The 26,218-nt window shown below is 39.0% G+C and overlaps 1 protein-coding gene across 3 annotated transcripts; it reads left to right on the top strand.

The window, feature by feature from the left end:
• Positions 1–1,170: 1,170 nt before the first annotated feature.
• LOC115608938 (solute carrier family 22 member 15-like) lies at positions 1,171–24,644 on the top strand. 3 transcript variants are annotated; one of them, XM_030488498.1, is made up of 13 exons: positions 1,171–1,370; positions 2,230–2,462; positions 2,560–2,706; positions 6,172–6,304; positions 6,992–7,156; positions 8,692–8,821; positions 10,579–10,800; positions 11,755–11,895; positions 13,852–13,937; positions 17,600–17,708; positions 21,994–22,066; positions 22,548–22,706; positions 23,647–24,644. In XM_030488498.1, exons 2-13 carry the CDS (start codon positions 2,247–2,249, stop codon positions 23,668–23,670), a joined length of 1,605 nt encoding a protein of 534 aa, XP_030344358.1. In that variant the 5' UTR covers positions 1,171–1,370; positions 2,230–2,246; the 3' UTR covers positions 23,671–24,644. The 3 variants fall into 3 exon arrangements, with proteins under 3 accessions (XP_030344358.1, XP_030344357.1, XP_030344359.1); XM_030488497.1 differs by lacking the exon at positions 1,171–1,370 and having other exon boundaries at positions 2,169–2,462; XM_030488499.1 differs by lacking the exons at positions 1,171–1,370; positions 23,647–24,644 and having other exon boundaries at positions 2,169–2,462; positions 22,550–22,639.
• The last annotated feature ends 1,574 nt before the right edge of the window (positions 24,645–26,218 follow it).

A 26,218-nucleotide genomic window follows, 5' to 3' on the forward strand; every position in this document is an offset into this window, starting at 1 on the left:
GCACTGCCTTGGTCTGTAGGTGTCCAATTACCAGACCGAGCCAGAGACAGCAGCCTGGGCAGAAGGCTACAGGGCAAAATTAACTTTTGGTAGCAGGCTGTAATTATCTAGGCTAATTAAATCCTGATGAAAAATCCTGCTTCTCTTAAAGTCGAGGTCATGGAAGAGGGAGAGTTGCTCCCATTTCAAAACAGCTCTGGAGCAGCTGCTGAGCTATTCTGCCCTTCACAGGGGCATCTCCTGCAGCTTCGCTTTGAGTGCCTTTTTGCTGGAGAGATTTGGCCATATCCCCTTGCATCCTACCTTGAGCAACTCGGTGTATTGGTAGCCTTTTCTTCCTGGAGTAGCGGTGAGGCTGTTCACCACCACCACCACCACCTGCTGCTGCTGTCCACTCTGCTCAGCCTACACAGTGATTCTCCCGGATCGCTTTTTAACTAATCGAATACTTCACCCCGTGAAGCGGCTGCTTTGATATTTGTGCCGAGAGCGGCGCGGCTGCTCTAGAAATGTCGTCTTTAAGCAGGTCCCTGCCCTCAGCTCGGCACTTGCCGCTCAGCCGGCGGGCGCCTTGGGGCGCAGACCCCGCAGGTGAGCTGAGGGCGGGCGGCGGCGGGGCCGGCGGGCGGGGCGGGGGCGCCAGCTCAGCGCGGCGGCGGGCGGGCCATGGCGGTGGGGCTGGAGGAGGCCTTCGGGGCGGCGGGCGAGTTCGGCGGCGGGCAGCGGCGCCTCACCGCCTTCCTGGTGCTGCTGCAGGTGAGGCGGCGGGGGGCGCCGCGGGCCGGAGCCGGGGCAGCGGAGCCGGCCGGGGCGGGGCGCGCCCGCTGGTCCCCGTGCGGCGGTGTCGCTCTTCCGTGTTTTCTGGGTTTTAAGTTTGTTCGGCGTTGGTTTGGTTTCTTTTTCGTTCCCCGAACAGCAGCATTCCGGGGAGGGCGGCCAGCGCGGCGGCGGGACGGGTGGAGGAAAAGCCGGGGCCCGCGTGTGTGCCACGGCGCGGGGTGCTGCGGGGCACCCGCTCGGACGTGCGCAGCCGCCTCTCCCGTGCTCGCCAGGATGCCCGTGCCCATTCGGGACCGCTTCCTGACCCGCCCGGCGGGCTCGGATGGCCTTCTGGGGAACGGTGTCACAGCGAGAGCCGGGCTGCAGGCCGGGGGTCCGGGGTCCTGCCCCCATCGCAGCTTCTCGTCTCTGAGCAGCTTCCCTCTCGCTGGTCGTGGCACCGGCGTCTTGGCCATGTGCTCCTCTGCTGGCGCTCTGGATGGCGGTAACTCTTGGGCAGGAGGGTGGCGAAGTGACCCTCCGCTGGCATCTCTGCGGCAAACAGCCCCGCGGACCCCCCTGAGGCTTGTGGGCGTTTCAGAAAGGATTTGGTGGGGTTTGTTCCGTTTGAGAGTTGCTTTTCAAGCCCCTTTCTCGTCCAAGTGCTGTCTTACATCTCAACTTGGCAAAGTTTATGATGCTTTCCTTGTTTCTATGCCCATCATTTTCACTTCTTCACTTTAAGAGTGCCTTTTAAGCGTGTGCGAAGTAGAAGGAAATGGAGTCTAACAGCAGCAACTGTGTGGTTTTTTTTTTTGGTTGTTTTTGTCATCTCTTGTGACATGCGGTGTTCAGGGTCTGCCTTTAAATCGTGTCCACACCCCACGTGCAAACACTTTCACTTGCTTAGTTTCTTCCTAACAGCTTCCTGCTGCATTTTGAATCAATCTGCTGTTGTGAGGGAGGGAGACTGTGCTGGTTGCAGGTTTTTGTTATAACTTGTTTCTGGAAGAGTGTCCAGAGTGAGCACAGGATAAAATGGCACATTAAACCGATATCTAACCAAATGCACCACCCAAAGACTTGTGGCCCAACGTAGAGAGCCATTCAAGATTCAAAACTTTTCCATCAATGGTAACATGCTGAAAATCACCAATATGTGGGTATGCTTAGGGTTAGTGTTATTTTAAGTTAGAAAAAATAAAATTAGATGTAAAGCCTGGAAGACATTCAGACCACCTTGACACCCATATTAATGAATAAATATTCTCATAAGGGTTTCTTCACAAAAATATTTTTTTGTTCCTGCATATTCTAGTTTTTATAATGACCAGGTTAAGGTTTCAGTCTCTGCAATGAAAAGAGCAAGCAGAGGCTTTTAGAAATATAATCTTAGATTTCTTTTATAGTTTGGGTTTTTTGTGGGTTTTGTTTATTTTTTCTTAATAATAATCTTGGTCTAACTGTTAGATCTCAGCTATGAAACTATGATGAAGTTCTTAATACCTTCCTTTCCTGTGCCTGCCTACAAAACTGCAAGAACAAATGGGACAACTTTGCCACAGGAAGGAGGGCGTCAAGATGGAGCTTCACTGGAATGTGCCAGTATCTCTGGAGTGGTACCCGCTGCTCCCAGCAGCCTCAGTGACCACATCTGGGAATTTAAACACAGTAGACTGACTGCATTTTGTTTGTGGTGCTGGGTAAAGGGAAATTGTTAATTGTTTAATGAAAAGCATACAGTATTCCATCGGGTCTCTTGGGATTGTTTTGGGGTAAATGATTGTGTCTAATTTTAAGGTATATGTGGCTTGTCAGTCAATGCTTATTGTGCTTGTGGGAGCTGTGCCTGAGTATCACATACACCAAGAAGAAATTCCAGCGAACAGAGCTGAGCTTGCCAAGCGTATCCGTTTTGTGGACAACTTCACCTCTATAGTAACTGAGGCAAGTAATTCCATGCATCTAACCATTTCTTCTTGGGATTTATGTCACGGGTGCAGGACGTGCTGCTTGTAAAAGCTGAGCAGGGCTTAGTGTAATGTTTTGCTTATGCTGTTAAGAATTATTGGGAACCTTCCTTCTGACTCTTTTATTTCATCATTAATAATATACTTTCAGATTTAAAATAAAGTATTAGTTCAGCTTTCGTAGCCTAAATCTAATAATAATTTATGTTAAACTTTATGTGTATTATTTATTTTGTTTTCGGTTTTCTTTAATTACTAATCAACAAAATCATTACTAAAGAAGAAAGATTATTTAACTACAGTTTACAACTCTGGAATTTAGTATGAGCTCCTCCCAGTGTCTGTTTTCTACCAGGAAAAGGTTCAATTTGGCATGTCTCCACAATCTGCTGTGGGTGTAACTTTATCATGTTGTGTTAGTTTCCCACAGAAGATACATCTTAAAGATTAGAACTTGCATGAAAGTGAAACTCATGTACCACATGTCTGGGTATTTTCATGTGTGGTGAGAGCAGGAGATGGAACAGATTGGAGTTTGCTCAGTGGGACAGAAGCTTGACCCTTTATCCTCACGCCTTATGAATTCCACACAGGAGGCTGCATTTGTGTTTTGCTAGTCCCTGGGCTATAGTCACTCAGGCAAGCAGGAGTGACCTAAGCATCACTGCCAGCGCCAGAAGAAAGACTGTGTGGGTGGCTTGGCTTGTAGCATGAACTGTCAGAGTCCTGCTGGTTGAATTCTTGGAGCGGTTGCCAGTAAACTTGGACAAGACAGGTTAGCACTTGCTGTAGCTGGTGCCAGATTCTTGCTTCCTTCCCATTATCCCAAATGTGAGTGTATAATGTTTATCTTGGAAAAATGTAGTGACCTGACATAAGAAGGAATGATGCAATATTGGATCATATCCTCTGTCAGAAACAGCCTGTTTTCCAAGATCACCCCTCAGTTTCAGACTCTCAGCAGGATGAGTGACATGGGGTAATGCTTAATTTATAATCAGAAATCAGCAAATTTTAACTAATACTGTGTTTTTAAAGTCAGTGTCCCCATTTCCAAAATGCAGGAATTCTCAAGAGTTGTCAAAACAAATTTATGTTGCCCTTAATTTCCGTAACTTATCATAAGTTTTTAAAAATATATTGCTAATAGTCTTTTCATGGAGTCTTTAGATGCTGGCCAACGTTTTGCTGTGTGCTAGTGGTCTAGCAACTAAATCAAACTCCATGTGGATTTAAAGTGCTGAGAGGATGTCTGTTTTGGTGATAGCAAAATTGGCAACATCTTTGTTGGCAGGCTACAGTTAATTTTGACAAATACTTAACAAGTTCCTTTTGTGCAAATAAAGTAGATAGACACATGCTTTTAAAAGTTATATTCTTCACATATTATTATACCAGACTTGCTAAAATCTGAGCATTTTCCAGCAACGTGCTAAGCAGCACGAGTAACAGCTTGCAAAAGCAATCTTTTCTCTTGTTCTTGTCTTGAGAGAGGAAGCTGCTTTTGCAAAGTTTATTTCCCTTATTTGGGTGATGGAGCTTAATCTGTAAATATTTTCAGTTCTGTTCTGGTTTGGCAGGGGCACTGTTGTGCTCTGGAGCTCAGCAATGCTCCAGAGCAGGTCTTCACTTCTGCTTCAAGATCTAATTGTAATTAATTTTGGCATAACTAAGACTTCATAAGTAACAGCTTGGGCTTGGTTCATGGAAAATACAGTTGTTAGAATTCTTGATCTGGCATCAACTCAGCCCCCTGACAAGTGATGGTGCTTAGGAAGGCGAGTTCAGGAATGTTTTACATTTGCTGTAGAAATAGTCCTTTACTTCTGAGAAGCTGATTTTTACAACCACATCCAGGAGCCTGAAGTTGTTTTGTTTCTTTGTATCAGCCTGAAGCACTCTGCAGACAAGAACTAGGAGTTCAAAGTTTGCGTGCTGTGGAGTGCTAGCACAAGCCAGCAGTGCTCTGTGCCTTGGAGAGCACATGCTGTGGTATTTTTATACTTGAAGTTTCCTGAGGATTCATGCCCAGAAATAGTTAATTACTAAAGTCTCCTCAGAAAGTTAAGAGACTGTAAGTTTTGGGGCTACATCTTTATCCAGTGAGATAGAGTAGAATCTACTACCCAGTGGGGTATAGTAGAAACCAGCTGCAAATGCTGCTGCACAGGAATTTTACCATCCGAGAGTATCCAAAAGTTCCCCAGAACTCTGAAGTGCTGGAACACTGGGTGCATCAGGCTAAAGAAAGGGTCCTGTAAACATGTTAAATCTGCTCCTGCAACCTATGTCTTGCAGGGTGCTGGATGGGTAGAGCATAGCTAGCTGGTGGGTTACTGCATGGATGGAGCCATGTCTTCTCTGTACTTTGCCACTATGTGAGTTCCAATTGAGTAAAAGCATATGTTTCATGAGGTTGCTATAAGTAAATTTTGCAGTAAATACACTAGGAATTATTTGGAATACTTAATGATTAAATATTGGTTTGGATGACATTTTGCATTAAATAGTTAAATTCTTTTCCTGGAAAATTGCTTAGGATTTTCTGCTTGCCATTCTTTCCCAAGTTAATGTCAGGCATGTTTGTAGTCTCAAAACCACATTTTTGAATGTTGATTCTCCTTGTTTGTAGCAGAGGGGCTGCACAAGCTGCCTGTGTGCCTTGCCCCATCAGGAAAAGGTGTAAGTTTAATTCCAGCTGTCAGTTAATTTTCTTTTCTTCTCACAGTTTTTGACTATGCTGCATAGGTTTAGCTTTTGTATGAGGTAAAAGTACATTTTATAAAGAAACTCATCATTTGTTTCTAACTTTTGTTTGATTGCAAATGCATGTGCACAATAAGATACTAAAGTACCAATGAGTAGTTGATAACTATAAAACAAAGACATCTTTCCATAATCCCTTCCTGCCTCTCTTCAACAATTCAACATGTGTATGATGAGGAAGGGCACCAGGGATTACTCGTGGTTCAGGAAGCAGAGCTGCGCAGCACTAACTCTCTAAGTACTGAAGTAGTGAACATGCATTTTTCTTGTTAATGAATAATTTTTATTACCTGCTTATTGAAATAGTTAAGCTTGTTCAATGTTGAAATGGCTAAGCTATTACCAGTTCAGGCTTACATTGTTTTAATAACTTGAAATAGTTTGCCTTGCCAAAGCTTGGGAATTCGGGTACAACTGATTACACTTATTAAGTTGAAAGTTTATATTGTGATGAAATTTCTTGGGGAAGAGAAAACAGAAAGAGATGTGAGAGTCTGTTAGGAAAAAACCAGGACTACTGTTGGCTTACTTTGAACAAAATTTGAATTGGATATAAAGTGAGTGGGAAATGGCAAGAGAAGAATTTTGATAGTTTTTGATAGGTTTTTTTGTTTGTTTGAGGAATTCAACTTGGTGCTAATATTTTTAACAATAAGGACATTCTTTTTTTTGACAGTGGTACCTAATCGAACAAGAAGCCTACAAAGTAAGCCTTGCATCATCCCTATATTTTGCCGGATTGCTTATTGGAAATGCCACGTTTGGCCCTTTGTCAGATAAACTGGGCAGGAAACCAGTGTATATCTCAGGTAAGATTGTTGAAAGGCTTTTCTTCAGCATTCTGCATAGATAACATCATCTCTTTCTTTGATGCCCGTGGGCCTCTACCTGGAGGCTGACCATGCATGGGTCACCTGCTCTGTCAGTGATACAGAGTCAATGATCTGTATAAGCTTTTCACTTGAAGTAGAGCAGCGCTAAAATTGGTTTCTATGACTGTGCTAAGTAGCATAGTGCTCACTGGAGTATCAGTGGGAGATGAAAAGTAATGTGGTTTTGCTATGCCTGTCACTTTTGGAGCACATTATTCCACGCACTGCCTAGCCATATTGTTCTCAATAAAAAAAAAATTAGCTTTTTTTTAGAGGGGGTGGAGGAAAATTAATTACCTGAATACTGAACACCTTTAGAGTGTGTTACTCATGTCCTGGGTTCTGTTTCCCAGCTGTGTTTGCAGCTGAAAGGGTGTTTTTGTTTAATGGTAACATTGTCTCAAGAGAATATAATCTTTGGCATGGTAGACCTCAAGTGTGTGATGTGAAAATGGTTGTAATTTTCATATGGTGTGATTTCAGAAAGCCAAATGTGAGAGATGAGAGACAAGAGTACTGTAGACCACTCATTACCATCAGTAACTGACTGTGGTCCCTGCCTTTCTTCTGAGTTCAAGCTGCGCAGCATAAGTACTAATTACTAATTTTATTCTCTCTCTACAGGTCTATTTTTTGATGTCGTTTTTGGGTATGTCACAGCATTAGCTCCAAATTATGACATATTTGCAGTTTCACGGTTTTTTGTTGGAATTGTGAACGGTGGAATGGCTCTCGTGTCTTTTGTCCTAACACAAGAATATGTAGGAAAATCATTTTGGTCATTTACAGGTGGGATTTGGGAATATTTAATCTTTTTATTACTGTGCCATGTTATTGTTCTGACTATCAATACCTTACATTTTATATTTGTACCAAGGTTGTCAGGTTGTAGCATAAGTCAAGCAAGTGTGATGTGATTCATCCAAGTTCTTCTTTGTGTGGGAAAGGTGCACCTGACTAAGGAAGATGGGATTGAGTTTGATAAATAGCAAAACTGAGGGTTTAAAAAATTGGTACATTGATTCCTAAAATTTCTCAATTTCTCCAGTGTATTACATTAAAAAAAGAATATATGCTTTGGGAGATTCTGCCAACTTCCAAACAATGCTGTATGGTATCTTGGGAAGGTATTCTTCAAAGTGTTCTTCGAAACTTCCCTGGACCACAAAATGACTTAGTGCCTGGATAGTGTTTTTTCCGCTGCTGAATGTGCTGACCATCCAGTATTTTTAAATGTCCTTTTTCATATGCCGCTGCCAAGACTTAAAATAAATTTAACACTTGCACGTCAGAGTGCTGTAAAGCTGGAGTGGCTCAGAGTGTAACACCTTTTTGGCTAGCACAACATGGGGAAAAACATGGTCCAAATGCCTACTTGCTGTGGCTATAAGCGTATTTCTTTCTCTCCCATTTCTTCAGTTACCTCATTCTACTATTTTTCTTATTTCTTCCCTGGGCTCCTGGGGAGTTATGAGACAGTTGTGGTTCAGCTACCGCTTCCCACTTAAAGTACTGAATTTTCTTCTCCCGGGTTCACTTTTTTGACTCATGCCTTCTCTCTCCCCAGCCCTGTTGTTTCTCTGTGCTCTTCCCAGCCTTTCTCCCTGCAGGTCCAGCCTCCAGATGGACTGAAGAGACACTCCTGCTGCTTATCACTCTAGGTGCTTCATTCTAGTTTTGCTAGGCTATTGAGAAAGAGGAGCTGAACATCTGATCAGGGGCTGAAGGAGGGGGAGCTGCTGAGTGAGCTCAGCAGTGTTAAAGAAGCTCTCCTAGATGTTGGCTGTGAGCTAGTCATTGTGGGTGATAGCTGAGAGTTTCTGGGTTAGTACAAGATCTCTTGTTAGTCTGCAAAGAGTTTGTTTTTAGGCTTTTGGAGTTCAGATTGATCCCATATTTTTAACACATTTGTGCTTGTTCATCAGAATTCTGCAATAAACCTCTGGCTTGCAGCTGGTTTTGCACTGAACTCTGTCCTTGAACTTTTATAACTTCCAATTTCTGTTCCAGCTTGCCACCTCTATTGAAGATTAACTTAATAGGCCAAAATAAATCATTCACTCTCAATACTTCCCTTTGATGTCCTCAGGTTTTCTCTTTAGTCCGTAGGTTTCTGTTCGTCCCTTGCACTCTCCTATGTACCACCCTATATTTTTGAAAGGGGGAACCTCCCATACATTATATGAAGCTATTCTTTACTGGGATTACATATTATACTTAATTATAGTATTATACATGGGCTAGAAAATTTTTTTGTTTGTTTTTTGTTTTGTTTTCTTTTGCCAATGGTTTCTGTAGTCACCGTTTTGGTCTTGTGTTTTCAGGTTCATTAACTAATTTGACATTTGCAATTGGCATTGCTGTTTATGCTTTGCTGGGTTACTGTGTAAGAGAATGGCGCTACCTTGCCTTGGTATCCAATACTCCAGGAGTCATCTTCCTTCTTCTTTCTTTGTAAGTGGTTCATGTGAATTATAATGGTAAGAAAAAATATGCAGGAATTTAACAGTTACTTTTTCTTGTCATTATTCAAGAGAGTGGTGGATGACATTTTTCTATATGGCTTTATGAACCAAGCAAGAGCAAAATCATATTGTGGAGGAAGAAGTGGTTTTAAATGAAGCAGAATGTCAGGGTTACTCAGAAGACAAGCTTGTGTTTCTGCATGCTGTTACAGTTGTGATGGCCAGCATTGCAAAGAGCAGCTGTGTGCCAGCTGTCCAATAAAACTCGATTACAAATCTTTTTGGGGAAGGGAAGGCCTGCCAGAGGCTGTGAGCTGGAGGATCAGCCAGGAACACTGCCTTCTGCCAAGGAAGGGCTTCAGCGCTTAAGAAGTTTTGGAAGTGATCCTAGAGAGATTATAAAGTTTCTTTTCATGAGACGCATGCAAAGGGAAGTAAATGAGAGCACTTGGAATTGCCTTTTTAGCATGATATGCTATGTATCTGCTTGCTTTTGAGGTCCCTTGTGTGCATTCCCAGCATTGTTGTGCTTGGGTGCTCCTATTCAGAATTCCTAAATAGACATGATCATAAAAATGATTATGAAATGCATCAGTATTTAAGGAATTGAAAGTGCTTAGCTTTGTCTGGCCTGTGTTGTTACAAAATATTCTTCTACTATATCAAGTAATATACCTGGTATGCTTCTGACACTAGTGAAAGCTGTAGAAGAAATGAAGGAATTAGTTTCATAGGTTGTCTATGCATCAATACAGGGAATGTCTAGCATACAGCACAGAAAAAAAACTCCTCTGATTTTTATTTCATTTCTTAAAATTTCAATTTTAACATCTGATTTTGAAATTAGATCTGTTCTTGAAATAAGTGACATTAAAGAATACACAAAAAAACCCCCAAACCCCTGCTTCCTGTAGTGAAGGAAAACAAAGCGTCTGGGCTGAGGAAGGAAGTTCTGCATAATGTATCTTCCTTTATGGTGTTCTGTTTCTGGTGAAGTAGAATTACTTGTCCCAAATACTAAAAATATTGGGATCCTCTGAAGTAATGAAAGCTTAGTTTGGTTGTAGGATGTATATTTGTTAAGAGTACCAGAGAAAATAAAAGTTCAGTTAAAAATATTCCAGTATTTATTTTATGGTTCATATAAAAGTAGCAGCACACTCTATGGCCTAAAAAACAAAACAAAACAACCCAAAATAAACCAGGAATCATGAACTGAAGTTGTGGTAAGTAAGGATATTCTGATTATACTTGGGAATAAGACATTTACAATTTAATGTGGGCAGCGATGAGCTGGTACTGGAGCCTGATAAGTAATTCCCCAGTAAGGTTTCTTTTTTTCTTCACTCCACCTTGAAGCCCTCCCATAATGGAGAAGCTTGAAATTTACTTCGTGAAAATAAAGTTTTGCCTAGGCTGTTCGGACAGATGTGAGATGCTTCCTGGATAATGCTAGCGTAGCATTTCCTAAGAAGTCAGTTCAGCAGAAGTCAACATTTACATTTAAACTCCTCTAGCATGACTGGGTACTTTGTGAAGTATCTCCAACAATCCTTCTGTAAGATGACTGTATAATTATCAAGTATGTGGAATTTGATAGGCAAAACAATGTAAGTGGAATGATTTCTCAGAATTTTGTATGGATACTTTAAACATTGATTTGAAAAGTGGAAAGATTGACTTCAGTGAGTGCTGTGTTACTAGGAATGAACTTGTCATTGTTGATTTTCTGTTCTTTCCTGTTAGTACGCTCCCAGAATCACCACGATGGCTGTATTCCCAAGGGAAAATGGCAGAAGCCGAAGATGTATTGCAATATATTGCCCTTGGTAATGGAAAAGAGAGGTTAAACCTAAAGTTAAAACCAAGTGCAGGAACTTTGAGAAAGGATGAACCAGCACCTGGTATCCTAAACTTAGTAAAACACCCTGTCCTTCGGTGGCGAACTGTTGTACTGATGTACATCTGGTATGTAATAACAAGACGCTGAGATGCTGTGACTGGGTCAGGCACAAGGAAGCAATTAAAGTTTTCATCCTTTTTTTTTAAAAATCCTGTCCTCGAAACTAAATCAAATTTGTCAGTTGGTGGCAGACAATAATAATCTAAAATGATGTGTTGTAAAGTTGATGTTTCATTATTATAGCTGTTGCGTTTTATTTTCAGTGTGTCACTTAGAAACTGCTTCAAAACCTACTAAGAAGTAATCCGATGAGAACATAATATTTACATTGAGTGAAATGAGGAGCTGAAGCAGAAATTACTGAGAGAATGTGGATTTGAATCAGTCTTAGGAAGAAAAGGACTATGTGGATTAGACAACAGTAGAGAGCTGCAGCAAGAATAAGCATTAAGAGCCCAAAAGCACATTACACAGGTTCACTGGAGGAAAACTGGGGGCAAATAAAATACAGATTGCATAGATTTATATTAGGTGCTGTCTTGAAAAGCCAGTATTGTGTTTGGTGGGGTGGAAATGTGCAGGCTTAGTTCTTTCCAAGGCAAATGACAATAGGTTTGCTGTGGAAGCCTTTTCTAGGTTTGGAGAATCCACTTGATGTTAATCAATGGTTGTACATATAATTTTCTTTCCTAGGATTGCTTTGCAACAGTTAAGCATCAGCTGCTTACAGTTAAGCTTATTAGCTTTGCTGAATAACCTCGGGGAAAAAAGGCAAGCTAATAGAAAATTCTGAAAGTTGTGCTGTGCATATATATGCATGCCTCTTTTTTTCTTTCAAGAAGTTACTTTGTATAAGTAAATAGCAACTATTCTCTTTTTTGGGGGGAACTAAGAGCTCTCTTCCTAGCACTTAACTCGAGATAGCTAATCCATAACTCCACGTAATTTCCCTTTTAAACACTTTTTTAGTCCTAAAGACAACTTAGGTTAGTAATATAACTTTTATGGGGTTTTTTTAGGTATGTCTGCAGCTTTGTGTATTACGGACTAACTTTAAATGCTGGTGAATTAAGAGGAAATCTGTATTTAAATGTGGCTCTTTCTGGTCTTGTAGAAGTTCCAGCATTTCCTCTCTGCATGTTTTTTATTGAGAAATCCTGGTAAGAAAAACTTATTTCCTAGTTTTCTACATATGTATGTTTGATAGCTTAGAAAAATATTAACATTTTTCTCAGTAAGATACTTCCCTGTTTTTCTAAACAGTGTTGGTTTTTTTGGGCATTTACTCTGCTGCAGGGGTTTCTGCAGTTGATACAGAAATGGGACTCTGAGTTTTCTACCTCTTTTTTCAGTTTTGTTCATCTTTGAAACGCTTATCTCTTGAGTAATTCAAATTATTAATGTTATTAAAAAAGGCTTGATCTTTATGGAAAAAAATGTGAGTAGCCTAGTTATTTCAGTATCTATAGCTTAGATATCTCTCTTACGTATTTTATTCAGAATGACTTGTTTTTGTACTGCCTACCAACTGCAGTTGAAAGCAGTTTTCAGCATTGATCGTTTTTACTTAAACTTTTCAAAGAGAACTTTGAAGTGAGAGCCATTCAGTTTTTGTTAATGTATGAATGATCAATGTCCATGTTATTTTCATACATTCTGGTGCTATTCGGAGGCCATCCTTTATGTGGGTATTTATTTCCAAAGGCCAAACAGTCTGGCAACCCAGAGCTACTCAGGGTTTTACCTAACCTTCAGTTTGAGTATCTTTGTAATGATACTTCAGTCTCACTGAGATCAGTGGCAAAAATCCCATTTTCTTCAGTCAGGTGAGTATGTCACGTTTTCGGGGTTTTTGGGCAGTAAAAAGCTGTCATCTCAGTGAAGCTAAAAAGCAAAACAACCAGCCATCCTTCACCTCAAGCCCAAGAAGCCTGAGGCAAGGACATGCATTTAAACCGCAAACTGCACAAGTTCTTTTCTATGTCTTTTATTTCCATTGTAATTTATCAGGTTAATTGTAAAATGAAAGCTTTTGGTTTCCTGAAGTAAGGATGTGTGTAGTTCTAGGTGCTTAGCGCAAAACAATGTGGCAAGCCAGCTGCACTGTTCTCATTCAGTTTTAGTGGGCAGTATTGTTAAAGTACAGCTTTTCTGTTGCAAAAATAGAAGTATTATGTTTTTCATAGATAAACTGTAGTTCTGCTACTGTAGGGCAGTAGTTAGAAATAGCTGTGAGAGTTCACAAAGTGACAAGCATTTGTACTATTTCTACATGCCTGCACACTGTTACTGTGAATATCTTTTTGTGGTTCTTTGCAAATAATGATGAAATAAATTGTAATATGGCAGATGTGGAGATGGACTGGTGGTTTTCTATCCCATTGTTGTCTTCTCTTTTAAAGTAGTAGGCAGTAGAAATAGACTTTGCTTATTTCTGCGTGTATACTACTAGACAAATGCATACAAAACAGCTTTACTGTGTGTCATGACTGCATACATTTATGCAAAGTTGTAAAAGAGAAACACAGGTTAGGAAGCATTAGAATTGCATTTTCTTGACCAACATGAAATTTGATCTTTGTGTGTATGCACTGTAATACTGTTTTGGTGACAGGGTCCATTGTCTTGCTCATATAGAGAAGAAGAAAAGTCAGAGCTCTTGTTGCTGAAGTAGATGGGGTTTAGATTAGATATAAGGAAGAAGTTCTTTACAGTGAGGGTGGTGAGGCACCGGAATGGGTTGCCCAAGGAAGTTGTGGATGCTCCATCCCCGGCAGTGTTCAAGGCCAGGTTGGACAGAGCCTTGGGCAACACGGTTTAGTGTGAGGTGTCCCTGCCCATGGCAGGGGGTTGGAACTAGATGATCTTAAGGTCCTTTCCAACCCAAACCATTCTATGATTCTCAAGGCTACATATTCAAAAGCTTGAAAATTAGAACTTGGCTAGAAATAAGAAAACTTTTTGGGGAGGACCTCAGTACACAGAACTAGGAAAATAATGCAAGATTTGAAGCACTTACCAAGGTACAATAGGTTTAGTTGGTATCTTGCAGACAAATTAAAAAAATACTGAAGGACTTTGTTTCCATCTTTATCTGGATGCTCTTTTGCTTCTAGGTCTGGAAGACGTAAAACTATGACATGTTTTCTGATATTTGCAGGATTTGCCTGTATATTTACCATGTTTTTACCAACAAATGCAGGTAAGTATGTAATGCTGCTAAAGTAGATGTTTGTTAATTTGGACAAAAGCTAACAAAACAAATTAATGAGTATTTTGTGACCAAGTATATGAGGGCCTAAAGGCCTGTCCATTTATACCTCTTTCTCCTTCCGGGGCTGGTCAGGGAGCGAGAGTCTTGTCTATATTGCTTTTAACTTGTTGCGGGCATAATTTGACCCTGTTAGCTGACTAAGGTTGTCTGACTGCAAGCCCTTGGCTCTTTGAAGGTCAGACCAAGCTATCACATTCTGTCTCAGATATTGACAGCTGCCTTAATGTATCACTACTAAGCAGTTTACCTTAAAATACTGGATTTAATAGCCAGACTGCAGTGCATTGTAATGTTAGTTTGACTGGACTTTGATGTTGTGGGATGCTGAGTAATTTTACATTTGTTTTGGTGGGCTGTAATATTTATAAAAATAGGAATGGAGGTTTTCCTGCATTAGAAGGTTAATTCATCATTAAAAAAATCCAAACCACTAAAAAGCTTTAAAAAAATAATTTGGTACTTGAAAATCAGAAATTCAACTCAGACTTGCAATATGGAAACCATAGGGATGGCAAGAAGCTCACTGCCTTTCTTGGTCTTATAATGCATATTGCTGTGCTATCCGGTTGTGAGGACACATCATGGTAACATGGAGTATCATCAAGTATATTTTGCATCTCAAAAGATGTGTGTTTTCTAACATTGTCAGTGACACTCACATATGTTCGGTTTTGTATTTTCACTTCCTATTTCAAGTACAGTTTTTCTTTACTAATACTTAGCTACTGAAAAGTCATATCTATATGACACTAACAGAAGTGGCTTCTTGTATGTTGTTTTAATGCTGCTTCAGTAGAAATTCTTTAGCCTTAAAAGTGTTTTGGCTGAGAAGCACCAGGGATGCGATTACAAGGTAGCCTTCTGTAGGTTGTGTTTATCCCTAACAGTTATAAATGCTGTCTGGCATCCAATTCAAATTGATCTTAGAGAAGTCTCAGGAAGAAAAACAGAGAGAGATAAAAAAATCCTGTAATCCTGTTTGCTATGCTGGTGTTAATTCAAGTCCTCAGATGTTTTGTTGCTCCTTTTATTGAGTTTTTTTCCTTTGTTCTAATGAGTTTGCTCTTTGAGCTTCTTTTTATATATTTTAAAACAAAATGAAAGAGGAGCAGTAGTGACTAGTCAGGATAGGGTAATAATTCCTGAAGAGTTGCTAAATTTCAGGAAATCTGTCGTTTCCAGTTGACTTGACTATAACCCCATTAAAACATCTTATTTTCCACTGCAGTAAGAGTAAAGCTGGTTCTTGGCTCAGAGTGATCTGTGTCAGTTAAGTAGAAAGAAATTCAGCTCCACGCATGATGAAGATGAGTCATTTTGGATGAAATTAGGATTGTTGCATCTCTAGTCTGATGCTCCCGTCAATAAGGAGAACACTTCTTAGATTTGTCTAAGTCTGCATTCTTCTGAATGATAAGATCCTTGATTTTATTACAAGGGATTTAAGATTTTAATGAGAGATTTGGCACTTGCCTCTCACATCTTCACTCCCTTTGATAATCTGATCAAAGTAATCTCCCCTGTGGAATAAACCAAGAACACTTCTGTTAGTAAAGATCTGTACTGAGGTTGAGACTAAAAATCTCTTCAATGGTTAAGTTAAAACTGATATATCCCTCTGCTCCCTCTTACCTTACCACATAGAATGCATCAATTAATTAGTGTATCAGGTTGGAAGATAGTGAGGGAGAGTGGCAGTGGAGGGGGAATGGAGCTGTAACATTCTTTTCTTTCAAAAGCTGCTGTAAAGCATGAAGACATTGCTTTTTGTGCCTGTGTTATGCTATAGCAAGCAAAGAAGACTTCGAGTCTAGGGGTAACTAGATTTTAACTTTCATTTAGATTTATCATCTTATGCTGAAGACAACAACTTTTTTGTGACTTTCATTGATATGCTTTTCACTGAAGAAGGAAAGAAAATGAGCAATTCATTAACAAGTATTTCCTATTGCATTGAGCACTACCCTTTCTTGGTGGATATTTTTTCTGAAGTAAATTTAAAGACTCTCTTATTTTTAAAAGTACTGCTTAAGTTAGTTAAAAGAACTTTTACTCATGAAGATGACAGCCAGAGGGTGAATCTACATAATGGCACTGCAAATGAGACTAGTAATGATGTAACTCCTGTTCTAAAAGGTCTTAAACATCAGCACCTTTGTGACCATTTGTTTTCTCTGCAAGAATTGCAAAAAATACGTTCCAAGGCTCTAAGGAAAATGTAATGTCAATGTCTCGGCTTATCCAGGGAAGCTGATGTGCAGAGGCTTTCCAGTGTAATTCTAATCCTGCAATAATTCCCCATGTGGCCAGCCTTCAGCCTCCTCTGAGGGAGGGAATCTGGAGAAGACAGTGCATTTTAAATTCGCTGCTGAGTTTGAGTGCTAATTTCTCTGTCTAGACAAACTCTTCTGTTTTGACAGTAAGACCAAAACTTCCCAAGTGCACTAATGCTACGCTTCTGAGATATAGATATGCAGTGTTCAATTTAAGTCTCCCTGGGAGAGGAACAGCAAGTTTTAAAACACATTTGAGAATTACAAATCTCTTCATTTCATCTTTGGTTGATGGAAGAAAAGGGATGTCCCAGCTTCCTGACAGCACCCAGTGAGGCTCTGAGGACCAGGTTCACACCTCTCCATCTGGTGATTGTATCCAGCATTTAACTGAGCAAAAGGAGAACTTGGATGAAAATGTTGCATCTGTTTTGCTTGAATTATAGAAACAACTGCAGAAATGCATCATGCTTAAAGAAATTAAATTAAGTTTCTGGATTTCAGCTTATGTACAAATGAATTTCTGCTTCAGTTGAAATAGAATCTGACTTGATCAGATGAATAAAAGGGCAAAAATTAAAAGAAAATCAATCGAGAAACAATCAGATTTTCCATTATTAATCAACATAATTTGATCCAAACCAAAACATGCTGAACTTGGTGCTGAGGAAGAGAACCTGAAACGCAGCTAATTGGAGCATTTATTCTTTCTTATGATTAAAAAATAAATAAATTAAATTATCTTTTTTTTTTTTTTAATGGATTATGCAGACACAACCAAATTAGGATAATGAAAGACAGATTTTGTTTGGCCTTTAAATGATGCACACTTCAGTTTAGCCAGTGTAGCTCTGTCTATTAGTAAACTGGGCTGCATTAGCACTTGTTATTTCCAATTACAAAGCTGTTGCATTTTAAGTCCCAACAGGATGTCCTTGGGGAGCCAATAAACTGTTGAGGTGAATCAAGTTTTATGGTTTTAATCTAATAAATTAGTCAAGGAGGCAATGATGTCTGTTTGTACTTGTCAAAAGATGCTGTTACCTGGTAAGGTATTCTGACTGCAGAGCGGGAAGTCTTAGCCCTTCCATTCAGAGCTGTGATAGTTTTATACTTCCCCCACCAAAATGGGTCCAGTTTTCTTGATGGTAAATATAATTTTATTTATCTGTTCTTATTCTAGCTCTTAAAATGATTGGAACTGAAATACTGCTTTTCAACGTTGTTATTTAAAAAAAAAGAAAAAGAAAGAAAACAGACTATTTATGCTTACAGCTTGGTTTTTTGTTTTTTTGTTTTTTTGTTTTTCCCTGAAAGGTCTGCTCTTCAGTCCCACTTTGTTAGCTTTATGTGGAAAAATGATGGTCAGTGCTGCTTTCAACATCGTGTATATTTATACATCTGAACTGTACCCAACAGTACTGAGGTAATTACCAGAGCTTCTGGGTAAATGAAAGTACTCTTCATGCATGGCAATACTGATTTCTGGTGTGCTTTAATATTTATCTGTAATGACTTTTACCTGAAATATCAATATGAGTTCTTTCTGTAATTAAGGCAGCTTGACAGGGCTTGAAAGGGCTTTTTATATTAGTCACGCGTTTTGCACCCTTGCAGTTTCCTGGGCTGTTTGTGGCAACTTCCTCTAGCTTTGAATCTGGAATAAAAATAGGAAAACCAACTTCTTATACTGCAGTGCTAGGTGCTGTATTTCTCATTTCTACTATTGATTTTTGGGGATAAAATTACAGGGTGCAAACCCAAACATAATTATGTGATGGAAGTATATGCTGACTTAAGCATAAACATAGGCTACGCAGTAAGGACTATTTACAGTCCCTCTGTATACTTATGTCTCCGATACAATTATGCTTGTTTCCCTGCTGGAAAGAACAAGTGCTGGTCTATATCTTTGTTATTTAATTAAATATTCATAATGCAACTCATTTTAATAGTTTATGTATGACACTAATCTGCTTTATACCATGTAATTCATGAACAAGTGGGCTAAAACCTTATTTTTCATAGTTCTTATGGACTCTTCTTATGACTCTCTCTCCTGTTGTCTCAAGATAAACCTGAGATAGGAAAATAAAATATCACAGGGTCTTGTTCTTCTCACTCCCATCTCAGTTCCACAGGATTCTCTGAACTGTACTCTAAGTACATGTTCAGAATTTTGCACAAGTTGCTCAAGAACCATATTGCACAAGTTGTTCAAGAACAGCAACTACAAAACTACTGCAAAAATTGAGCCCTTCTTTAAAGAGAGCAGGAAAGTTGAAAGCTGATGTGGAGTAGGAAAGCGTTTCTGGCTGGTAGATGTGTCCTGTCGCACTGCAGAGGCAATTAAAACGATGACATAAATCACTTGATTCTAGGACACTGAGGTCTTGATGGGGGAGCGTTTGGGGGTGGGGATGTGTGTACATAAAAATGTGGGTGACTCTTTGGATTGGCTTTTTTTCTCTTTTGAGGTTCACAAATTGCCATATGTTCTGGAGGCATAAAAGCTAGACTGTGAATGCAGGTTTTGTGTTTTGCAATCAAACTTGTGAGGGTGGAGGTGGATTGTCTGTTTTCAGATACTGAGCTTGTGGTTCTTGGCACAGATTTAGGTTTAATATGCAAGTCCCAAATGCACTGATGGAATTTGGGTGTGGGGGTTTGTTTACATTCTCCCAGTCCAAACTTTTGTACTTTTTTTTTGAAGCAGGCAGTTTTTGACTTTTCCTGTCCCCTCCGCTTTTCTGGAGTTGAGAATCAAGAGAATTAAATCCGAGAATATTTTAATTCCTCAACTTTTGCTTGTTTCACTGTGTTTCCATATGATGCTGTCTTCCTAAGTCTCACTGATGTTCAGTGCCAAGCATGTGACAGCTCATACCTAGCAGGAATTACAGAAGTGTGTCTGTGCATTTGAAACTAAGAGTTTGTGATTAGGAAAATTTAAAAAAAAAATTAATCAAGTAAAGGGCTGTTTCGCTTGAGAATCCACACTAATATTGTGGTAAAAAAAGTAACTTTGTGTGTCAAATACACAGCCTGCCAGTGGAGAAAATGCAAGAATAAGGGCAGTTTAAAAAGCTGCAACTTCATTAGACCACTCATGTTTAATACTGTGGCAAACCGTTAAGTTAAACCGTAGGAAAATTCCTCACATGGCAACTTATGTGTTTAAAAATGTTTGATATCTCTCTGGTACTGTCATTGCAAGTGTGAGAGTTTATGCAAGAAAAGCAGTGATGGGCGAGTGTTCAATTTAAAGCAAACCACCAGCACCATCTGGTGGTCTTTGCAAAGCTTCGTTCTGGTCCTGGCGTGGCTCTGAGCGGAGCTTAGGCAGGCCGTGTGCTGAGACATGGACCATACAAGGCCAGCGGAGAGCAGGTGGAACACACTTTTTTTTTTTTTTTTTTTTTTTTTTTTTTTCTCCCCTCCAGTTGGATGTTTTACAAAAAAAATTAAATGTCTCTAGTATTACTGCTCTTTATTTAAACCTACTTACTGCTTTAAGCATGAAAGCTGTTAGGCATATCTTTTTAAGTTAACTGATACATGGAGTAATGACAACTACAACTCATGTTAGAAACGGGGAGGTGCTGCAAGCTGGAAAGTGTGTACGTGCTTTGGCCTTTTGTCCTTTTTGATGTGTCTTTAAAATACCTTCTGGGAACAAAAAAGTTAAAGTTAAAAACAAGTTAAAAATACCATTGCATTTTGGACAAAAGGGAAGGCTGTCTTTTGGAGCAAAATTTAATCGTAGCTCTAATAATATAGATGTAAGGCCAAACTCGTGGGGTTTTTTTTGTTGTTTGTTTGTTTGGGATTTTCTTTTGGGGGGGGGGACGTGTTTCATTGTTTTTTGAGGGTTTTTATTTTTCTGTGAGAAAATGCTTGTGAAATGATGACATCCTTGTATGTGATGAGTGAATTTGGAGTGGGGCCACTGGACTGTCTAGGATAGTTTTGGAAAGCTCATTTGCTTATTTTCACAGTGGGGAAACTATTGTATTTTCACTTAATGTCAGTGGTGGTAGGTGAAGTTTGTACTCCCTTAAAATACTTGTCCTTTGGATCTCTGGCTTTTTTTACAAGAAACAATCCACAATTCTTTCTGCTGAATTGCCACACGAGGAGTGCCACATGGCATGTGTTCCTTGGCAGGCACCTGCAGCAGGACTAACTGGCTTGAGCAGAGCTGTGATTACTCTAGTTGTAGAGCTGTTTTGGCTAACATTAGCTCAGTGGGTGCTCTGTGGGATCGCAAGAGCACATGCAATCAGTTGGGTTTAGTAGGTGCTCTACTAAGAGTGGTGAAACCAGGGCAGTAAGGCAAGACAGGTGGCAGGTGGTCAGATATTGGCAGTGCAGCATCTCAAGAATACTTGCTAATAGTGCTTGGGCAATAATGCATTTTTCCTCTTGGATACCATGACGTTCTTCTACCTAACCCAAATTGTGGAATTCTCCATCTCTGGATATGGACAGGCTTAGGGTCTGTGGGAAGGATGCTTCTAAGTGAATGGTTCACGCACAGACTGGTGTGTCTCATCTGTTCAGGGATTTTGTTGACAGGGAAGGTGCTTGACCTTGTCTTGTGGGGTTTGGGTTAATGTTGCCTTAATGTGAGGAAGTGTGGGTTGCTAATTTCCTTTTCCCAAGAGGACCTGATAAGAGAGAAAGTTGCTTTGTCTGTTTATTTTTATAGCAAAGTCACTGGCTCCTCATCATCATCTGTTTCCTTTAACCTGTGCAAAGGGCCATTAGGAAGGGATATGCAGGTGGGCGGTTTTGGTATACTAGTGACCCATGTCACCTCTCTGCTTGTCATCTTTAATCCTGTCACTGTCTTCCTGTCTTTGGAGGAGGAAAAGGAAACAGGGTAAGCCAAAACCACTCAGCTCAGTGGTGTGACTGAGGAGGATGATGATGAATGAGAGGAAGCAACCGAGAGATGTAGGGAGAACAACAGCCACTGTGAGCTGGTTCTTGCTGTCTCAGTGATGACTGGTGCCAGTATCAGTCTCTGAATGGGCTGTTAAATACCATATTTAGGAGTGAAACAGAGATGGAAGATTTCTGTATTTGATCAGCAAAAGACTTTTAACTTTCTTTGAAGAGGCTCCTGCTGTTCTAACCTGTGCTTTGATTATCACAGTCTAGGTGGGATTGTTTTAAATTTGGCTGAAAATTGAAGGGAGCGCAGAATTCAGCAGCCCTTCTAGTGACACATCTGGCCAGATGTTTGCAAGCTTCACACTGGCAAATAGTTAATTTCTGTTTGGAGGTAAGCACTGGTGTTTCACCTCTGCATCCTGAGGTGGCAGAAGAGAGGCTGCTACCGACAGCCTGAGCTAGAGGTAGCATTCAGGATCTTCTGTCTGAAGATCCTGCCAAGTTTTGAAATCACACCCCAACCAGCACAGGGATTTCCAATTAAATTGCCCTATGTGGCAGGCTGGAAAACCTCTCTCTTTGTTCAAACTTTTGTGAAGGATTGCACAACAGGGTGGCTTTGTAAGGGCTTTAAAGGATGTGATTTACCTTGCTCGCAGATACTTGTAGAAAATCTTCAGCATAACTGCTTGAGACTATTGATAACTTAAAAAATAAAGTGTAAGTTGGTTCTGGAAGTTCCACCACATGTTCCTGCATGATTCAGTTGTGTATTCTGAAACTACAAATCTTTCATTCTTTGTTTGAAATAGAAACGCTGGCTTGGGTGTCTGTTCCATGTCTTGCAGATTTGGAGGCATATTGGCTCCATTTGTGCCATCTATGGTAAGATTATTTTCTACTTATAATGTAACTCAGATTTATTAAATTGTCTCAAAAGCACTTTGCTATTTTTTTTTTTTTGCTTGAAAGATTTGTTTTATGAAAAATTAAAGAACATTCACTCGATTTCAAGAATTAATGCACAAGATGTTTAAAAGTACCTGGAATTTTATTCTTTTTACAAATTAGATAATGTTCTGTGTTTAATATTTCATCTGTTAGTGAAATGATTATCATAATGCATTCAATACTGCTAAAGCTCGCTCAGTATCTGAGTTCTTTTAGTAAACAAAGTTTTGGTATGGGGCTGTTTCTGTGAAGTGACATTTACTGGGTTTCTTTGTTCTACTAGTATATGAATAATTGCACAGATTGCTGGAGTGAAAACTTGTAGTCTTCTGGTTTTGAGTGCAGCTCATATGAATCATACATTTTAAAAGCAGGAAACAATGCTGGCTTTTTACTGTGAATTTTTAATTTTTAGAGGTCTCTTAGTCCTTCTGTACCGTTTGTGGTGTTTGGAATCACTGGGCTGTCAGCAGGATTCCTGACTCTCCTTCTGCCGGAAACACTGAATAAGCCAATTGCTGAAAGCATTGAAGATCTCCAGAGTCCCAAATACCAAGTGCTTAAAAGAGAAAAGGTAGAGTAATTTTTCTTTTTTTTAACTGTAGTTTTACATTATTTTCCCCTCAATCTTATGTGAGCCATGATCTAGTGCATACTGGTTAGATTATGCATGACTGAATGTGTGCATGAAGTTTTGTAAAGCTGTTTCTCTTGCGTTCAGTGGAGATTGAATTTATTCTTATTTTACTCTTAAAGATGAAAAGGCTGACAGCTTTCACCTGCTATTAAATTAGATGTAAATTAATACTATTTTGTTTCCTTAAAGGAAAACAAATTGTAGAAAGGCAGTCTAAAATAGTCAGGAACAATACATTTGGCAACATTCCTGGGTTTTACAGTAAAACAATGAGGCATATTTTTCATATATTGGATTATGCCTTTTTGTTCTGTTTTGTAGTGGAACATAATCTTATATATCTGAGGAAGTGTTTTATCCTTCATTAGTCTCCTGGGTTAGAGACATTTAAAGTGTTTTCCTGTTACTGATATGCACTAAATAAAACTTACACCGTGGGAAATGAAAGTTTTCTTTGTTTCAACAGGTAATAGAAAATGTGAAGCACAACCCCTAAGTTTGGGAATGGCTTCCCAGAATAATTAGTTTTAAAAGGGGGGGGTGGGGAAATTCCCATAAGAAAGGAACTGTTTGCTTAGACCTAAGTAGGCTTAGTGCAGATATAAATGTTTTTCTTATGTTTTTTCTTGATATGCTAGCTTAGTTGTCTGGTAATTATTGTACTTAATAATTTTAATCATATTACACACACTATTATGCTTGCTTTCCTAGTAATCTACATTCAGTTGGAGTGGGAAAAAAATTGAGCTTTTAACCTCTAATTTTTAAAAAACCAACAAATTCTCATTTTCATATTTAATATTAATCTATAAAATAGGACAAGAAAAATCAGACATGCAAACTGTTTTTCAATAATTATTTTTCTTCTGTCTGACAGGCAGTGTTAGAAGAAAACACTTAAGTTTCAGAAGGCTTGTCTGTGGTGGAAAATGAAGCTTCCATTGAGAAGATGCTCCAACAGTTGAAGAGCAGAGTCTTGCTCTATGTATGTGACAGGAAATGTTGGAGCACTCGTGTGTAATGCTGTTTGTAGCATGTTAAACAGTTTTATGTGGAAGCAAATTGAGAAGATGGAAGAAGTTGATCAAAGCTTGTGAGAAAAGAGATGACAAATTGGTGCATTAATGACTTGGCATACTTTAAATGTTTGGCCTTCTCTACAGCTTCTTAAAATGAAGTATTAATTTATTTTACAAAATGCAATTGCTTGCTTCAGATGAAGCTATAATGTTGTAATTGAAGTTATGTGTATAATTTAAAATTTAGATGGCCTTACATATTCAGGCAAGCTGTAATCATGAAAAGTAACAGCATCCTGTATATACTAATTTTCTCTACAGAAATTTTTTCTTTTTTTTTTTTTTTTTTTTTGCCTCTAAATTACAGCGTACCTCACAATGTGAAGAGACCAAGGATTTCTGTGGGTTATTTGCCTTAGTATATCTAGCATAAGAAACCTGAACAGGAGATCTGAAAGGAGTATAAACAGATTTTATTGTGGGAGTAAATAATTTTTTTAATACAGTTGTACATGAAAAGATATGTAAAGTTAAAAGTAATACTATTTTGGAAAAATTATGTCAGATCTTTAAGAGGGACATCTAAGGGAGAGGATTGTCTAAATAACCTTAGACAAAGGTTATTTAATTCGAGTTGTACATGTAGAACTAGAAATTACTGAACAAGTCATATATTGTATAATATATGTAATAATATATAATCCAATACGTTTCACAGGTGAGTTAGAAATTCTTCCTGTGAGAGGGATGTGTGTGTTTGGTTAACAGTTAATATGTTAAAATAAATGCATCACATGTTACAGTTTTCTGACAGCCAACACAGTTCTGTTATTAAAAAAGAAAATTATTTAACACATGTACTATGAGTGCTGCTTTTTCCAGGATGTTTACCCAGGCTTTTTGAAGACTACTTGTATCATTTTGATTTTGGCCCTCTATCTAATGTATCTGATAGGAAAAGGTTAATTAAAGTCCTCTGGATTTTGAGCAAGTTCCATAGTTAAATAATAGTTCCGCAAATGAATGCGCACCCATGCAAGTGTATGTGCACTTATGCATACATATATGCACGCATAAGCAGGTTGCTCTGCCGGGATGTCTCAATGAAATCTGTGATGTGTTCATGCATGCTGTACAAATGGCCTGATAGGTCCCCAAGAGGTGAAAATCAATTGGCAATCAGAACAACATTTAGATAATGCTGATATACAGGTGGATTGCATGTGCATTTACTTAACCTCCGGGGCTGAAGCTTGATGACAAACAACTTTATAGAATATGCTGCAAACTTTTATCTTCTGATCATTTATTTATTCATCATTTCTGTAATTTTTCACTTTCATGAGGATTAGAATTGAGTTTGTGAATTTCCTTTTTCTGAGTAATATTAATGCGTTCCATTGCATGAATATTTATAACCATAGTAACTGATTGTACCTCTTCAGAGGATAATTGGGTCAGCAGGGATATGGAAAGAGCAAGTTTTGTTATTGTTGCCTTCAAATTTTATTACAAGAAATAAAATTTAATAAGAAATAGAATGCTATAAAGTTCTATTCCCAAAGCAGAGATAAGACTGGAACAGGAAGATTGTAAAGGTACCATTATGTGTGAGTGACATAAAGGTACCATTTGCGGTGTGAGTCTGTCTCCCTTCTGCCACGTTATCAGACCGTATCACGACATTTTCCTTCTGCATTTTATTTGACGTCATGTGAAAAACAGGTAACGAAGATCATTTACATTTTGAACATCCTTATTTCTGCTTTATTTGACCTGGAATTTTGCCTGGGCTGACTTGTGTGAATTTTGTGGATTGATGATCAGAAAACTCTGTCCCCTGAAAAGAAGTTAATGACCTTTTCATCAGCTCTGGCATTACTCATGGTGGAAGCTGGTGCTGGAAGCTAGTTTGGTACTTTGTCTCCAAGATCACAAAAAAAGGATATGGATAGAAATATTGACTTCCATTTTTTCCATTTTTCAATTCAACACCTTGTTTGACTTTTAACTTTAAATGTCCTTGCTGCATTTTGCTATTGCTGGATAAAAAGATGCAATTAAGAGGGAAAAAAAAAAAGGGGTTTTTTGGTTTTTGGTTTTTTCCCAGTTACGTGTTTAGAAAAAAAGGAAACTATTTGTAGCTATATTATAAATCTTTTCAGTTGGACTAATGTAATCAGTGCGTTACATCTTACAAGGTCCTAAAGTTAAGAAACCAACTGTGTCATCCATTACTGTGTATATCACAGCAAATCAGAAAAGGCAGTGGTTTTTTTTTGCCAAATAACTGCTTTTTGGAGTGGGTATCTTAAAGCTTTTGACTTTGTAGAGTTAGAAAGTCTTCACTTAGAACAACTCTTTTTCCTATTATTTTTTTAATGAAGACAAAGCAATTTTGGGGAGGGATGTCCTAATAAATTCTTTACT

The sequence above is a fragment of the Strigops habroptila genome, chromosome 5 (genome assembly GCF_004027225.2).
Source record: "Strigops habroptila isolate Jane chromosome 5, bStrHab1.2.pri, whole genome shotgun sequence".
NCBI classification, from domain to species: Eukaryota; Metazoa; Chordata; class Aves; order Psittaciformes; family Psittacidae; genus Strigops; species Strigops habroptila.

Bases quoted from the DNA above. Each gene is read 5' to 3' on its own strand.
- LOC115608938 (XM_030488498.1), top strand. From the start codon at position 2,247: ATGATGAAGTTCTTAATACCTTCCTTTCCTGTGCCTGCCTACAAAACT. The intron at 2,463-2,559 runs GTAAAGGGAAAT...TCTAATTTTAAG, and splicing joins CATTTTGTTTGTGGTGCTGG to GTATATGTGGCTTGTCAGTC. The intron at 22,067-22,547 runs GTAAGATTATTT...TTTAATTTTTAG, and splicing joins CTCCATTTGTGCCATCTATG to AGGTCTCTTAGTCCTTCTGT.